General features: G+C 42.0%; 1 protein-coding gene across 6 annotated transcripts in view; it reads left to right on the top strand.

Moving 5' to 3' along the window:
* CDH18 (cadherin 18) overlaps positions 1-18766 on the top strand; it is a 686153-nt gene that overhangs the window by 450653 nt on the left and 216734 nt on the right. For all 6 annotated transcript variants that reach the window (XM_081206324.1, XM_081206320.1, XM_081206319.1 and 3 more), the window contains one exon: positions 552-1045. In XM_081206324.1, coding sequence (XP_081062450.1) covers positions 818-1045 — 228 coding nt within the window. In that variant the 5' untranslated portion in view covers positions 552-817. The remainder of the gene's footprint in view (positions 1-551; positions 1046-18766) is intronic.

Here is an 18766-nt window from a genome sequence, read left to right as displayed (position 1 = left end):
TTATAGACCTCAGCCATATTGTGCTAATGTGGAAAGTGTGATACATCCCAGGGTATTTGTTCTGAGTGTCTCTGCACTTTCCCTAGTACTACTAATCTCTCTTGAGATGGAATGGCATGAACTGCACTCATGGGAGCGTGATTAGAAAGCAGCCTACTTGACAAGGTTCGTGAAGAATGCACGAGATAAGGAAATTGTATTAGCTGGCCCGAGCTGCAGGGCTCTGGATGGGTTATAAATCTTCATAAATAAAACATAAAATAAATTTCCTGTATCAAAGCTTCACACACTTGCAAGATATTGTGCTAGTCCGCTCTTGCCATCTGCACCTATTGAAACACTACACTAATTTTTAGATGCATAAACACACACAGTTTCTATAAAAGGTTAAAAAGAATGTTGGTTGCTGCAGGACATTCTCTTGGCAGAACCTGTTAATGTGGTAATAAGTACATCATTACTGCAGGTCAAAAATCTGAAATTACTGTTCTTAGTGATGTGATAAAGTGTTTTTTCTCCCCCCTCTCTCTTTCTCCTTTTCTTTCCATTAGGTATAAAATGTGTGGCTCCAACAGTCAATTGTGAAGATCACAGAATAAACCCCAGCCTCTTCCTCACTTTGCTTTTCATGATGTAAATGAACCCAGTCTCTGACCAATGAGGAGCTGAACCATGGACAGGCTAAAAGAAACTTTCTGGACTGTTTTGTTAAATCAGTTATTTCCTTCTTCCATGGGAGCCTACTAACGGATTATAGCGGGAAGGCAAAAGAGGTGAAAGGGGAAGAAAACACCTTGAACTGGAAAGCGATCCTACAATGAGAATTACGAGCACATCTTGTATCTGCCCAGTCCTAGTTTGTCTCTGTTTTGTGCAGAGGTGTTGTGGAACTGCACATCATGGCTCCATCAAGGTGACCAGAAACCAAACTAAACATATAGAGGGGGAAACGGAAGTTCACCATCGTCCCAAACGTGGATGGGTTTGGAACCAGTTCTTTGTTTTAGAAGAGCACTTTGGACCAGATCCTCAGTATGTTGGAAAGGTAACAAACATCTTTTCTTCTTGCAAATGTTGTATGTGCTGCAAACAATCTAACACTCTGGGGCACACAGTTATCAGAACAACAAGAAACAACTGCTTATTAAACTAATATCCAATTTGTTAAGAGCATTCATAACATGTATGAAACCTATAAAACATAATACACTTAGCAAATATATAACATTTTTCTTAAAAAGCTTACATCTCCTCTATACACACATGTATGTAACCAGTTTCACCAATTATTAGCTTCCCAGTTATCTTCCCGTATGTACACCCAAATTTTCATTTCCTGGATGTGTTGACTTAGAAATCCTCTGCAATAGGTCACTGAAAGAGCATTTCCAATTTCTCAAATGGGGGGAGGCTGGCAAAAATATATTAATTCAAACATACTTATTTGACACGAGTAACATGTTTATTTGACCACAGTATCCATGACCTCCCAGTCTATACTCAGAAAGAAATGGGGATTGGAGATTATATTGTGTGACCAAGGAGGCATTGCACTGGAATACAATGTAGATTTATTGAGGGTTGGGTCTCACAGGACCTATTTTCTTTTGTTATGAGAACACAATAGTTCAGAGTATCAGAAGCGAGTGTAAAATTCCTGTCTGGTCATCAGTTCCAGCTCTACTGTGGGCTTGATTCATGACTATCATGAACTCCTTTTGGAAAGAATGACTGAGGAATATTTTTTAAAATCTTAGCTAGATGTTTAGACATTTTGCATGCTATTTTTGGGTGGAAAAGACTGTCACTTTGATCGCATCAAGCTTTCATTTTACTCCCTTCTTGATTTGCATATTGCAGTGTATACATTCATATATGTGTTAAAACAGGGCTGGGAGAGCTGTGGCCCTGCAGATATAGTTGGGTTAGAGTTTCCAGCATACCCAACAATTGACCAAGATGCCTGGAACTGATGGGAGTTGGAGTTCAGTAACATGTTGTGTGGGCAGGTCCCCATCCTTGTGTTCTAATGTGAAAGGTAGTAGACCTTAAAGCTGTTATGTCTCTTCCATGATATCTGTGAGTGATTGTGTGAATATATACATAGTATATTGTGCCTTTCTGAAACTGAATTGACTATCCAGAACTGTGTAGTATGTTTGCTTATGACACTCTACCCAAATTGTACTTAGCAATCTTCCTCCATTTATTGTGGGACATCTTTTAGGAAGCTGTTGCTTCCTGCTGATGGGAAGGCAACATCTAACAATGCCACCAGTGCTATTTTTCTAAGGTGAGGTGCTGGAACTCGCCACAAATGCCTCCCTTGTTCTCTTATAATGGCAATGGCACCCACCTGAGAGGTACCAGAACTGAGTTCCAGTGAGTTCCGGCTGGAAAAAAAGCCCTGCATGCAACATTATGTAGATAATGCTTATTGCAGATGCTGCAGCCACATGAATCTTGCTGAAATTTCAGAGGAGGACAATCTGGGGTTGAGTCTATAATAAGAAAATAATGAGCAGTATTTAATAACGGTTATGAATAAAGAACAGAAATAAAGTTAAGGAAATTGTTGGGTTCGTTGTAGCTACTTTTATGCATATATCTGTTTTATACAAATCTGTTGATTTTAACATATAAATTTATTTATACTTTGGGGCTTATAACTCTGCATTTTGTTTTATAATAGTTCCGTGGTTTATTTGGACTTGGCAGGAATATAAGCAGTTAGGAAATACAAGGTAGTTTTCAGAACTCAGTAATGTTATTGAAAATACTGTGAAGGAGAAAAGCTGGTGTACAAGTAGATAATAAATATATCAGCTAAGTTTATTCCAATGTTAATTATACTAGAAACATTTAGAACAAACGTAAGGGATTGTATATGACAGGGGTAGCCAACATGTTGCTCCAACACTGTTGCTGAGCTACAAATCCCAGCATCCCAGCAATTTATTTGTATGCTGCCTTTCCATAGTAAACCATACTCAGACAAACACACATACACAGCCAGTGTGGTGTAGTGGTTAAGAGCGATGGACTCGTAATCTGGTGAACTGGGTTCGATTCTCCGCTCCTCCACATGCAGCTGCTGGGTGACCTTGGTCTAGTCACACTTCTTTGAAGTCTCTCAGCCCCACTCACCTCACAGAGTGTCTGTTGTGGAGGAGGAAGGGAAAGGGAGAATGTTAGCCACTTTGAGACTCCTTAGGGTAGTGATAAAGCAGGATATCAAATCCAAACTCTTCTTCTTCTACTACTACTAAAAAAACCCAGTTTACATAATTCACTTACAAGACTTAGCTTACTGTTTATCACTATTATTTTTTTTTTGCTAATTAAAAATACTGTAATAAACATACAATAAAATCAAAGTCCACTGATAATCCATCATAAATTCTAATAATAACAATAATGACAATAACCTAATCCAGATAACAGAAAAATCATACATCTTCAATGCTAAATCTTAATCCAAGCAGCAGCCCCTAAACAAAATCCTACTCTGAAGATTTCTAGGTATCCTGAGCATCAGAATTAGCCTTTGTGCTTTGATTCAGTCAAAGCGCCACCATCTCAGGCCAGGTGGGAACAGGCCAGACAAAGCAGGAAGCAGGTGTTGCAGAACTCATGATGAGGAGGTCATTAACAATTGAGGCACCACAGGTTCCCACCCCTGCTTTAACCCAATGGCTTAGAGACCTCCTAAGCTCAGTCATCTGGATGACATTCTGTCTAACTACCTCTAATGTAGAGAGTGAAGTAGGAAAGAGGGGCACCATTGCAAACCTGGCCTTTCATCATCAGCATTCCTGCAATTTACCAGGAGGGGGAAGGGTTGCGACTGTGGCATGGTAAGCAAAATTCAAATTCACTGCCAGATCTAGTCTGGTGTTGCAGTCTGGTTGCCCCATGGCAGTCTTGCTGTCGACACCTTTCTCCTCTCCTTCCTGGGCAAACCCCAGTGCCAACGGTGATGGGAGATTGGGTGAGCATTGCTGCCCCTCACTGTTGTATAGATGTGTGTGTTTGTATGTCAAGGGGTTCATGGCAAATATCCTGTTCCCCAACACTCAAGAATATATGTGCTAGTTTTCTGCTGCTCATTTTTACAAGAAATAGGTATGCTAGATATGTGAAAGAAAGAAGTGCACTGTGGGTAGTCCCCTGTAATTGCAGGTCCCTACTTGAGACAATTGACCTGTCCAATCAGTCAGTTAATCCATACATTCTGTTCGCCATAACTGATGGCAACATATATTTACTAAGTTAGCTTTGCTGCTAATTTTATGGGAAATAATCATGCCAGGCATATAGATAAAAGAAGTATGGGCAGTTCCTTATAATTTCTCATTGATGGCATTGACCTTTCCAACCAGTCATTAAACTCAATGCTGTACTCTCCATCAATGCTGCTGACGTATTGCATATCTGAAAGTTCTCCTTACATTTTTGTCATACTCACTTTGGAGCAGCACCATCACAAGAGCAGAATTATTTTGTGTACATAAAAAGAAGATAATAATAATAATAATAATAATAATAATAATAATAATAATAATAATATAATATTTTTAAAAAAATTATACCCTGCCCTCCCCAGCCAGAGCCAGGCTCAGGGTGGCTAACACCAGTAAAATTACGATAAAAACATAATAGGGGGAAAAAAACAAATTTAAAATAAGGGTTAAAATACAATTTAAAATGCAGCCTCATTTTAATAGTAGCCCATAGTTCAAAACCATAAGGGGAGGGAAACATAAGGGTCAGACTGAGTCCAAATCAAAGGCCAGGCGGAACAGCTCTGTCTTGCAGGTCATGCCGAAATATGTCAAGTCCCGCAGGGCCCTAGCCTCTTGTGACAGAGGGTTCCACCAAGTTGGGGCCAGTACTGAAAAGGCCCTGGCCCTAACTGAGACCAATCTAACCACCTTGTGACTTGGGACCTCCTAAGTGTTGTCATTTGTGGACCTTAAGGTCCTCTGCGGGGCATACCAGGAGATGTTATAATACATCCGCAATCAAAGTAGTGATTATTCTGCTTCCTGGATTGTCATCTGAAAACATCATCACAGTTTCCTAAATCACCATCTGAAGACTATGTACCATACATCAGACTGGGTTTCCACTAGGCATGGTGGGAGAGTCCATCCAAGCATAGTTCAGGCTCAGACTAGGGGAGTTTGGAAGATCTGAGTCTGATTTGGATGCAAACCTTTGATCCTTAGATGTCCTTTCCAGGGTACACAAAATCTGACTGTGGAAAAGGAGGTTCCACAATATATTCACCCCAATCCAATGCAAGAGAATGGAGTGAAGTAATTCTGGTAGCTCACATGGGGACAGAGCACCCCTCAAAAAAAGGATGCAAAATCAGGAGAGAGAAAACCAATCCCCTCTGTGAAGCAGTAGCAATCACCTCCCCCACCGAGGATTACAGTGTCACCCAACTTTTCTTTGAAAGAGCTTGTTTATATAGCTGAACTAGATGTGATGTGGGAGCGTTTCTTTCACTGAAAAAGTAGGACTGTGGTGGGTGGGGAGGAGGAGATGCAACCTTTTGCCCCTCACTGCAACTTCAATCTAAACCCCCAATAATAAACAAACAAACTAATAAATATATTCTACATTATGAATGGGGACATGGGTGGCGCTGTGGGTAAAACCTCAGCGCCTAGGACTTGCCGATCGTCAGGTCGGCGGTTCAAATCCCCGCGGCGGGGTGCGCTCCCGTTGCTCGGTCTCAGCGCCTGCCAACCTAGCAGTTCGAAAGCACCCCCAGGTGCAAGTAGATAAATAGGGACCGCTTACTAGCGGGAAGGTAAATGGCGTTTCCATGTGCTGCACTGGCTCGCCAGATGCAGCTTGTCACGCTGGCCACGTGACCCGGAAGTGTCTCCGGACAGCGCTGGCCCCCGGCCTCTTAAGTGAGATGGGTGCACAACCCTAGAGTCTGTCAAGACTGGCCCGTATGGGCAGGGGTAACTTTACCTTTACCTTTTACATTATGAATAGTCTAATAATAAATATTCTCTAGGTGATGTGATGTGATGGCCTGGGATTCCGATTCGGAGGATGAAACAGAGGAATCCCAGCCTGCACAGGAGTCCCCGCCTCCAGGGCCGGCTGAACTGGGGCAAGGCCTAGAGGCTGAAGAGCCTGCACCTGTGGCAGTGCAGCAGGAGCTGGCCCCAGGTGAAGTCCTCCTGGCCCCAGAGGGGCCTGATGACTCAGTGGCCACAGGTGAGCCTCCTCCAGGGCCCAGTAACCCTTCGGCCTCTCCTGATCTGCAGAGGCTTAGGGCAGAGAGGCGAAGGGAACTAGTTGCCCCCAGGAGGAGTGCTCGCCTTAAGGCCAGAGTAGGCGGGGCTCCTGGGGGTCGGGACCGCCCCTGACCTTAGAAGAGGATAAAAGCCCCGTCATCCCGGCCCCAGGTTGCGGGAGCAACGTCGTTGTTGGCTTCGGACCTTCCTGTGTTCCTGATCCCTGCTCGGCCTCCTGTTCCTGACTATCCGGTACTCCTGTTCCCTGCTCGGCTTCCTGTTCCTGACTATCCAGTACTCCTGTTCCCTGCTCGGCCTCCTGTTCCCGACCATCCGGTGTTCCTGTTACCTGCTCAGCCTCCTGTTCCAGTGTTCCTGTTCCCCGCCCGGCTCTCTGCATCAGACCTCGCTCCTCTTCGTGTGGACTCTGCTACACTCACGGTACCTTACCCCCGGGACCAGCACATGTGAATAGTAAAGTGGACAATGCTAAAACATACCACATAATTCAAGAAAGTCATAAATCAAGAAAACCAACCCCAGCAATAGCCAAACAATAAAACCTGGCCATAAAATCGAACAGAGTGTGCTTCTAGACCATTATTATTTCCAGGTGGGATTCAGTCCCTTACTGACAAATACAGATTGCACACTTAATACTGATATGGAGCTCTTGTGCAACAAACTCAACCTCTCACCAAAACAGAACATTTTGTGGTAAGGAAACTGATGGGAAAATGGAACTTTTGGCTTGATGGAATAGCCGCTACCTCCCTGTAAACAAGTCAGGAGGAATGTTCAGTAAACAGGTTGTCTGGAAGGGACCAGGGACACTCACAAATCAAATTCCAGGAAACCATCCAACAAAGCTCACAGTTACAGTTACAAAAGCTAAAACCAGCCAAATTGCTGTTTATTTTGCAGAAGCCAAAACAAAATAGTATCAATGATTTTAAAGCAGCCTTTACCAACCTAGTTTTCTGCAGATGTTTTGGCCTATAACGCCTATGGTGGGCCCCAGGTTGGTGAAGGACACTAGAGAGGAGTTGAATGGCCTTGGAGAACAAAAAAATGTATTTTCCTATCACCGAAAAGACATTAAAGACAGCACCAGATGACTCTGTTAGCCACAAAGGTGCTATTAACCCCAAAGTGGAAAACCTGTGCAGTAATAGCAGTTTGGTGTGTATGTGGAAGGATTTAGATTGCAGATGGGGTGCAGAGGCCAAGAGTTATACCCCAGATACTTTTTCAGCAACACACACACATACACTAGGGTTATGTGATATATTGATATATTGTCCCAATCCGGTTTGAAGTCTATAGTGTGATATCAGTTTCATAATTTTTGACCTGGCAATATATAACGAATCGTGATGTGTTTTAGAGCTGGGTGCTATATCATCCCAAACTGGTTTGAAGTCCATATCATGATATTTATTTCATAATTTTTGACCTGGCAATGTATTGTGAATCATGGTGTGTGTGTGTGTTAAGCAAAAATCACAATGTGGGGAAAACCGTGAAACCAACCAATGCTTCTACATAGCTCCATCCCTATTTCAGACATTGTGATATAATAGAATATTGTGATGTTTAGGTGGTGATATATCATGATACTGAAAACCAAATATTGCCCAGCCTAAGTCCTATATGAAGCTCCCAGGTCATGGTTAAAGTGACCTTAAAAATGTGAAGTAATATTTCAATGTAATTAAGACTGGGTGCAGATTGTGAAGACAATATATCCTGAAAAAAGTGCAAATAATCTGGATTTGTTTTTTTTAAAAAAAACATATTCATCAACATTTGTTAGCCTCAATGGCCTTAAGAGGATATCAGTCATGTCTATTAAATGTATCTGAACGTTTCTGCATAGCAGGTATTATAGCATATTTTCATTTTAAACCAGACAGTAAGAAGGATTGATTTTAGCCATACAAAATGCTTTAATCTTCTCAGTGAAGGTTTTGCACGTGGCTTATATATATCATGCGTGTAATGATGGACAGAAGGCAGAAAGCACAGCATTCTGATATTTTCACACTGAAAATAGCCTCTTTCCCAGTTTATGGTGGTGATTACAGTGCCACCATCTAATACCCAGCTCTGTAATTAAGCCATCTCAGCTGCTGTTCCTGGAACATGTTCTCTAGTCTGGCAGAGCTCAAGACCAATCTATTTCTCATAATGGCATGTGTTCCATCATGACTTCACATGCTTAACATGATCGACTTTTGATGCTTTCTGTTTGCTTTTGGAGAAATGCTGGCAATTGTTCATTCCCCCCTGCTCATGTGCATCTGGTATCTTACCATTCTGCAATCATTCTTTCGATTTATCTTGGCCTCTCCTGCTTCTGACCTGGTTCCAATTCTTTCTCTGTGGACCATATCAGCTAAACCTCCATTCCCTTTAGGGGAAATGGCAGAGCAGGAAGCAAAGTGCTTGCCATTCTTCTCTCAATAGCAACTTCTGCAAGAAGCTGTGCTGCACAGGTTTGAGCAAAATTGATTCATTTTTGGCAGTGTGGTGAGTGTTTGTCTGTTTGAGGATGCACTTACGATGTTCCGGTTATACTCCAATATAGAAACGTTAAGGTCTGTCGGTCTGTCTGTCTGTCGGTCTGTCTGTCTGTCTGTCTTTCTATCTATCTATCCCTCTAATTTGGGGGTGACAATTTTTGCAGAAGGGAAATGTGCATTCCTATAATTGGAGGCTTGCTATTGTATCACTGTCCATCAGATCCATATATCTATATCTACTGCCAGAATATTTTTGCTTCCTTTGAAAATTCATATTGGTAGACTCCTTCTTTTGAAAATCCCCAGATGTCTGCCAAGCAGGAACTTTTGCATTCACCTTGAAATTTCACTTTGAGTGAATTTCAGTGGCAACTTGGGTCCCATGCTGACAACTTTTATAAACAGCTTCTTCACTAGCTCCTGACTCCGAGCTGGACACCCTCAGTGCGGCTGAGAGTCAGGTGATATCTGCAGCACAGCTTGATCAAGAAACCTGCATTGATGTTATTTGGCTGTCCTTATCTAAACGCCTTTTGCTTCCCTTAAATTCCTTGGACACTCGGCTTGAGCAGGAGCTTCGATAGTCATACTAAGATTTTGCTTTAGGTAAAATTCAGTGTTGAAACATTGGATGAAAGCTACTGCACATTCATGCATAAATGACGAAAATGCCAAAAGCAGATATAAAAAATCAGCAAGTAGAAAAAAAATGTTTTGTTTTGTGACTCTTCAGATGCATACTTTCTGCTTAAATCATAGCCGTCTTGTAGTAGCTGACCGCCAGCCCATAAGGTCAACGCTTCCTAATTTGGTATTGTTGTTGGGCTGAAACAAAAAATCACAATCTTGTGAGTACCCCAATTGTATTGGGTTATTATTTTGTTTGGCATGTCACTGGCAAAGTATTTAATAACTAAAATTGCTTCGGGCAGCATATATGTGATGAACTGGTTTTATTTGGACCTGAGCTCTGGAATGCATGTGGCAGATAGAAAATATAATGCAGTCTATGGACTGAGATACAGATAAGGATAAATGAGAAAGATATAAGCTATAGATAAGTAGGATGCACAAAGTAGTAGAAGAAAAGCATCTTGACAGCTAAGCTGCTTCTGCACATAGGGAAACGTCAACTTGAAGTACCTTGTTTTGTGAGTGATATTTTCCACCACATCAGTTGCATTCAGAAATGATAATAAAAAAATAGCAGTGCACAATAGTAAATAAATAGCTTTTTGAATGACCCTGATTTACCCTCATCACAAAGATGTAACTGAGTTAAACAAATAAACAGGCGTGTGTTCATCTATAAATAACTAGAGAGACAGAGAGAGAGAGAGAGAGTGGTACCTTGGTTTAGGAATAGCTTAGTTTATGAACAACTTGGATTAAGAATGCTGCAAACCCAGAAGTAGGTGTTTTGGTTTGCGAACTTTGCCTTGGAAGCAGAACATGTTCCATTTCCTGTTGAGTATGTTCCATTTGTAAATTGAGTCCCCTGCTGCTATGGGAAAGCACACCTTGGTTTAAGAACACTTTGGTTTAAGAATGGACTTCTGGAATGGATTAAGTTCGTAAACCAAGGTACCACTGTGTGTGTGTGTGTGTGTGTGTGTGCAGAAAACCAGGTATTCAATCATGATGCACTTAGACCAGTGTTAAATTGACTTAGGAGCCTTAACCTTAGTGTGTCTAAACTGGCTTAAATGGCTTGGAAACTTTTTAGACTGCATGCACAGACAGCGAACACAGTGCCCTCCAGATTGATTGATTGATTGATTGATTGATTGATTGATTTTGGAGTGCAAATCTCCATCAACCCCAGAATGGCTTGCTATCTCTGGCCTACAGGCTTCCCTCTGATCAGTAACTTAATCTAGACTTGTATCAGGGCAGGGGGAAAATGACATTTAACATGGACTCAGGGGTGGGGGTCTGGACAGCGACATTGCTGCTGCTCCTTGGACTGGTGTGGAGGCAGGGTGTTGATGAGGTCAAGATTACATGGGCACACCAACAAAGCCAAACTGGTGCTTCTGCCAAAGTGCTCTCACTGCCACCATGTCCACTTTGTGTTGTCCTGGTATGCAAGAGCCACACACCTGTTGGAAGGGTGGCTTGGCCCCCCTGCCCGTGCTGCCCTGCCCTGCCCTGCCAGCTGCCTTATAACACATAACACATAAGCCTAGGTCCCTTATGTGTTCCAGGAATATGTGTTTCTTTTCCCCTGCCCAAAAGACTGCAGCCAATGTAGATTCTTTTCATTGTGTGTACAAGCTACTATAAAGAATGGGCTGCAGTGTAAATTGGTTTCTCCTTTGGAATTCTCTCCCACATTGACAGCATTCACACATCACAAGCAGAACAGGGGATGCTCAACTTTTGGCGTCATGTATGAAAAATGCTCTCAAGTGCAGCAGCCAATTACCTTATGGACATACCTGCAAGTCCCTGTCCCCACCATCACATTTTACTTTGGTTGATGTCTCTCTCAAAGATCAGCCCTGCCAAGATGGGCAACAAAACTTGAAGCCAATAATACTGATGTCCGGAGTGTATAACACTTTTACACCTCACTGTTTGCACTCCTCCAATGTGTGGCAGATTTGTTCAAAGTGGGGAAATAGTGAAAACTATGTTAGTGTTGATCCAGTTGAATTATGGCTAATGTTATGAGTTTGCGCTTCTAAAGACCTGATTGCAAGGATCACTGTAAGAGTTGTAGACCACCACAGGTTGTCCGAGGCTATCCTTGTGCACCATCACTATTGCAGATATCGATATTGTGCAGCATGACACAATTGGATGCATAAAAGCTCACTCTTTTTGGAATAAAAATTGTCCAGACACATAATTGTGATTCAAAGCTTTACTAACCAGAACTTCTTCAAAACAGGTACAGAAACAATCAATGATACATCCATCCAATAATTCCATAAAGCACACACTTATCTAAGCATAGGTTTCTATTCTTAAACGAATAACATAATTATGATCAGAGCAAAAAATCAAAGGTCTGTCTCTCCCATAGCTTGCATTAGCCTGCATCCAGTCTAAGGCTATACAGCTCCTGGAGAGGCTCATTATCACATCATTATCTCACTGGGAACAAAAGGCAAAGGCAACTCCATTTAAAAATTGAGATTTGCAATTGAATACCTTGATCACATGATCCAAGGTTAAACACTCAAATGAGTGCTAGCAGAGACACCAACAGTTAATTATCAACTCAGAAGCTTAGAGAGCTTCAGTGTGCTTCAATGGAATTTTCTAATGTTAAACCTTTTCAGCAATATACGTACAGGCACTCTCCATTTCAGTGTCAATTGAACAATTATACTTAACAATCACTCCCTTTGAGTGCTGCAGAAGAGCTACTGAATAAGATTTTTTAAGGGACAGAAAGAGGACTACACATGGATAGGGAAGAAATATGACCCCTTTAGGCTCCAGACTGGGTGCTGTTCATTATCTTCATAGCCAGGAAAAGGGGTACCAGAATATGTGTTGCTGTTCCATAATACAAGCTTGTCTAGCTTGTGACCTATCAGTCTGCTCACAGCCTGCCAGCCATGTTTGGAAGTCTGCAAAGGACTTGATATCTCCCTTTCCCCCATTCTTTCCTGGGGGCTTTTCCTAAACATGGTGAGCTAGCATACATTCCCTGGTTTGGGTGTGATAGTTCACAGTTTGAAGAGGCCTACTCTAAGTAGTAAAGGGTTTGCTAGTTTTTCAAAGCTGGTATAAGCAAATGTATATGGTGTCCTAGATTTCATAGCAGTGTGACAGCTAAAAGTAACTCAGAAGAAATAGGCTGTGAGATTATTTTGCTCCAGCCGTGTTTCTCTTCAGTTGTAGATTGAGAAATCACTTTTATTTACCTTTTAAGAAACAACCACTAGTAAGACAGGAAGGGAAAAGAAGCACACCTGAGACATCCGTAAAATGGTCAGCTGAAGAAGAAAGAATGTTTCACTTAAAATAAGGTTTGAGTGCTTTAAGCAACATAAAAAAGCACCCTGTCTTTATTCTTGTTGACAATTGCTGCAATATTGCAACAAGCAAGGCTATGTCGGTATGCTATTCTCTCGGCTACAGTTGGAGGCTGGTAAACAACTATTTCTTAGGGCCATGAAAAGTGCTGGCAAATATAGAGCAGGACATATATTAATGGACTAATTTGTCCAGCTCTAATGTGGCCATTCCAGTTTATTACTTGGGCAGTATTATTCCGAGCACTTACTGCAAGGCTCACTCCTTGTAACAGTCACAGTTAGGGTATTCACCGCTAGTTGACAATGCAACAGAGCCACTCCAGACTGCTAATTGCTTAATAAATGTAACCAAACATCTTCAGTGCTTGACTCAACCTAATTGCTTTTCAGTGTCATAGTGCAGTAATGTAGAAGGTCACAATAACTGCTTAATGGACAAAGTGGTTGTTGAAAAGGTAGGCAGGAATGCCAAAGAGAAGTATATAATGTTAATGTGGGGTTAGATAAAGCACCAAGTCGGTGGTTTAAACAACTCTCTGGTTTAAATGGTGTACATTGTGTGCACTGTCATAATACAAATGGCTCCTTAGTTTTCTGCTAGCAAATGGGCACGATTTCGACTGTTCTCCTTAATATTATGGTTTTTGCTATTATGTTGGTCAGCGACTCTACAACTTGAACCAGCAACCTCATATTTGTCAAAAATTGATCTGATAGTTGTAGCTAACAGGACCAGTGGTCAGGGATGATGGGAGTTGTAGTCCCAAAACATCTGGAGGGCTGAGTTTGCCTATGCCTGCCCTAAATGGCCTCGGCCCAATATACCTGAAGGAGCATCTCCACGCCCATCGTTCTGACCAGACACTGAGGTCCAGCTCCGAGGGCCTTCTGGCGGTTCCCTCACTGCGAGAAGCAATGTTACAGGGAACCAGGCAGAGGGCCTTCTCAGTAGTGGCGCCCGGCCTGTGGAACGCCCTCCCATCAGATGTCAAAGAAATAAACAAATATCTGACTTTTAGAAGACATCTGAAGGGAGTTTAGGGAAGTTTTTAATGTTTGAAGATTTATTCTGTTTTTAATGCTCTGTTGAAAGCTGCCCAGAGTGGGTGGGGAAACCTAGCCAGATGGGCGGGGTATAAATATGTTGTTGTTGTTGTTGTTGTTGTTGTTGTTGTTGTTGTTGTTGTTGTTGTTGTTGTTGTTACAAACAGCTCATTATGTAGCTAAAATTATCCCTGTATTTCTGAGTCACTGGACTTTGCAGCCCCAGCGCATGCAAAAACCCTGCATGTAGCAAAGTAGCAAGGCAGTAGAAAGGCAGACTAGAATTTTTCTCCTCAACACTGTGCAGGAAGTGGGGTTCAATTGTATGGTGCCCCACCTGATTTTCTACGATGCAGGGACTGTAGTGTTAACGCCCCCACTTGTAAGAGCAGCCATACTGATGAAATACATCAGAAATGTCTCACCTCACATTTACCTTTAACATTTTAAGTGTGAGACCTTATGATTCCACCACTCTCAACATAACCCATTGTCAGATTTTAGAAGCTTTATTACCTACATTCGTTTTATCACTTGACGTTAGCTTTCCTCACCTCCCTCCTTATTGTCCATGCATTTCATACTAAATTATGGTTTAGATGATTGGGCATGACAGCAAAGTGACCTCTTATCTAAATCATGCTAAATGTAATGGAAAGCTGTTATCACATCATATCTGTAAAGGTCAACCTTCTTTAAAAGTGGGAAAATGAAAATACAGCATTAGCTGGCAGTGGATTCACATCACCTCAGAAATTAATTTAGGCTCCTTTTTTCAGCAGCAGCCTGTCTTTTGGGTGGGCATAATGTTAAGGAGAAGGAAAATGTAATGCCCAAGTCATTGACATGAATTTTAGGAGGGAGTGAAAGAGGTTTGGTAAGAAGTGAATGACTATAATGTTATTTCCTTCTTTAGATGCTTTTTGAAGGGGGAGAAGAAAGTAAAAAATGCCTTTAACTCATCTATTCTGTTGGTGTACAAGATGGACTGCGTTATAAAGAGTGAGATGATTTTCTTGGAAGCAGCGGACAGTGTGCATGTTTTGTGGTGTTGTGGCAAATAAACTATTTTATAATCCATTAAAATCAAAGATGTTTGGAAATAATGTTATACTACATTCTAGACCTTTAACTGCAACAAGTTCAATTGCTTTTGGAATGATGTTCTAATAATTGCTGTATCATAGTAATTCTCATGCTGTAGTTTTCTGTGGATATATATGCCTGAGAGAGAGAATTCAGGCATGTGACTAGGTTCTGGACCATGATGGATTGCAGACATTCTTTGTTAAATATACTTCCATGAGCTTAAGGAATTTTTCTTCCTGGAGTGGAAGAAAACTTCCCTACAGATACACAGTCATACCTCAGGTTACAGATGCTTCAGGTTGCGTTTTTTCAGATTACGGACCCGCCGAAACCCGGAAGTACCGGAAGGAGTTACTTCCGGGTTTCAGGGGTCGTGCATGCGCAGAAGCGCCGAATCGCAACCCATGTGTGCGCAGATGCAGTACTGTGGGTTGCGCATGTGCATCCCGCACGGATCACATTCGCAACCCGAGCGTCCACTGTACTTTAAAGTTATTAGTACAAGGTTAATGTATTAAATGCAAAAATAGTTACAGAGAGTGATTATTCCAACCCCTACCACAAGTCCACAACGGAGTACATCTATTACCTGTCTGGTAGAGCAACCCAGACTTGCTTGCAGTTCAGAATGCAACTCTGTATCAGTTTATGCAGTTCTCCAGATTTTGCAATGTACTTTCAGTGTGCTAAAAGTATGCACAAGAATATGTACTTTACAGTAAAAATGTGTACCTTAAGGGAAAGCATATTGAGGGAATGCACACAAATATGTACAGCAATGCATATAATAATGCATACAATTTAAATTTGAGCCTTTTATGCCCTCTTTTTAAAAATCCACATAAAGTGTGATGAAATGGGCCCTCTGAGTGCCAGTGAAAATGAAATGGGATGGACTTGGGAAGATCTCTCCATCCCTTCTTCAAGGTCCACCAACCAGAACCAGGAGCAAAATGGTGTCTCAGCAGGTGCAGCTAATTATCTGCTGCTTCCTTTAAGCCATGCATTGGAATAACCTGCAGATACGAGTAAGAATCATTTGATTTACTACAAATCAGGGATTTGAACACAAAACTCTAAAACTGGTTAGCAGGGCTATACTTGGTCAATGGCAACCAATACCTATCTGTATTTTAGGGGAGAGGAATGCAGAGGCTCATGAGTGATTATAACGAGGCCAGCCATGGCATAGATATATTTATATGTTATCTACAATTTTACTTGTTCTAGTTAAAATATTGGGAGTCAGGGAACCCCCCCCCCCGATCCACTACAAATAACCCAGAGATGACCCCAGACCTCCTAAACTCTTTTGTCAACCTCTGATCAAAGCAAGTAAAAATGTACAGTGGTACCTCGGGTTACATACGCTTCAGGTTACATACGCTTCAGGTTACAGACTCCGCTAACCCAGAAATAGTGCTTCAGGTTAAGAAATTTGCTTCAGGATAAGAACAGAAATCGGGCTCCGGTGGCACGGCGGCAGCAGGAGGCCCCATTAGCTAAAGTGGTGTTTCAGGTTAAGAATAGTTTCAGGTTAAGAACGGACCTCCGGAATGAATTAAGTACTTAACCCGAAATACCACTGTAGTTTAAACTAAAAGCATTTGAGCATGAATGCTGTGAGGGTCAGGCTGTGGCCACAAGCAACAGCACCCAAATCTAAACATCAAGTGTTTCCAGCTCATGATCCTTGAGCCCAGAGCTTAGTTAGCTGGTACATGATATGGAGCAAACAGAAAAGAAAAAAAAGCATCCCTCTGTTGACCAGGAAAAATAAAAAGGCCAGGCTCCTAGACTTTATAGCTGGCCTGGCCAATCCAGAAGGTTCATATTGCTTGCTGATTTCAGGAACCAGTATAACAAGTCATTGTTCCCTTCTGCATTGTCATTAGGTTCTGAGGCCTAAGTACAGGAAATTCATGGTGGATTATTAGATAGAGGGACATGGGTAGTGCTGTGGTCTAAACCACTGAGCCTCTTGGGCTTGCCGACCAGAAGGTCGGCAGTTCAAATTCCCATGATCGAGTGAACTCCCGTTGCTCTGTCCCAGCTCCTCCCAACCTAATGGTTCGAAAGCACACCTGTGCAAGTAGATAAATAGATACCACTCTGGCGGGAAGGTAAATAGTGTTTCCGTGCGCTCTGGTTTCCGTCATGGTGTTCCGTTGTGCCAGAGGCGGTTTAGTCCTGCTGGCCACATGACCAGGAAAGCTGTCTGTGGACAAACGCCGGCTCCCTTGGCCTGAAAGTGAGATGAGCGCCACAACCCCTTAGTCACCTTTGGCTGTACTTAACCATCCAGAGGTCCTTTGCCTTTCACCATTAGTTTCATATTACAGGGTTCTGGGTTAAGCCTTGGAGTTGCCGACAGTCATTGGCAGCAAGTCTATCTAGTAAAAAAAACCACAGTTCTGAATTTCAAATAATAAAATTAGCTGCTTAAGAAAGATGGGAACATCTTTCAAAAACTATTTTATTACTTCAGGATGCTAAAATGGAAATAAAAAAGAAAGTTTTATGCAAGCACCACATGCCTTCCAAAGCCTCTTCTATTATCTTGCATTTCTGATGGACCCATGGCTCCTGAGACATCTATTTCTTTTTCTAACATGCTCCTCAATATACCTGCATTACTAATTTAAGCCCATGTAAGTGTTGTGGCTTTCTCTCATAATTGCAGTTTGGCAAGTGCAAGGCAAAACCTTATGAGAGATTCCTACCCTGCTCCTTTAGGACTTTGGACTGAGGGAGAATTTTGTTTGGTCTGCATTTTTAAAGTGTATAAACATAATTTGCACCTTGCATTCAGAAATGCATACATTGAGACAAAATATGTATTTAAATATAAACACATATTTGCAATAAATACATATTTAAGCATGCATTGAAATATGCATTAAAAAACCCTGCAGATAAAACTTGGGCTACAGTCATATCAGCTAAATTCTAGTTTGGTGATGGAATAGGATTTTGGAGAGATGCTTCCATTTGGCAAAAATAGGTGACTTGAAAGTAAGAAATCTGTTTTCACAATGAGTTCCATTCAGCCAGCTGCTACTCAGAAGGAAATGAATGTCAGGTGTTTACCAAACTTTCCACCAGTGATCCAGTAGCAGTAAGTTTGAAGATGCTGTATTTTACAGTATTTGATGATTGCAAACTGTTGCGCTGATAATGGAAGATTAATGCATAATTCTCATCTTGCTCCCTAAGGGGATGTTCTTTGATCAGGAGGTGATTGTGTTTCGAAATGAAAATGAAAACTTGTCTGAAACCCAAGAATATTGCTTTGTAAGAAGGCATAACATGTAGCAAAGTGTCCGGATAAGTGACCCGCCTTTACAAAATTGATAGACACCAGACAAAGTAATATAATTTCTGCAAAGGAATGGTCTTGGATCCATAAGTGGGTGGCCAGTAGGTTGTATGTGAGTTTCTAGGCTCTAAGCAGCACATAGTAGGAACAGCACAACACAGGGAACTGAGTCAGTTTTAGCTCAGAGGAACTTGTGAGGTGTCGTGAACAGGATTTCAGTGTGAAGATGGGAATTGATGTTAACCAGTGGCGTAGCGTGGGGGTGCAGGGGGGGCCGGCCGCACTGGGCGCAACATCTGGGGTTAGGGTTAGGGGGCGCAAATCCACGGGTTAGGGGCGCAAATCCACGGGTTAGGGGGCACAAATTACTTGCCTTGCCCCGGGTGCTGACAACCCACGCTACGCCACTGATGTTAACAGTGGCTTGTTACAAACAGTGGTTTCCAATGGATTTAGGGGCCACATTTTGCTGTAAAAATACTGCAAAAACTAGACTGGAATTGGTCATGGGAGCTGGAGTAGCAATTT

This window comes from Podarcis bocagei (assembly GCF_964188305.1).
Source record: "Podarcis bocagei genome assembly, chromosome: 8".
NCBI classification, from domain to species: domain Eukaryota; kingdom Metazoa; phylum Chordata; class Lepidosauria; order Squamata; family Lacertidae; genus Podarcis; species Podarcis bocagei.
Note: the sequence above shows the minus strand (reverse complement) of the source record. Positions and strands in the feature narration are given on the sequence as shown.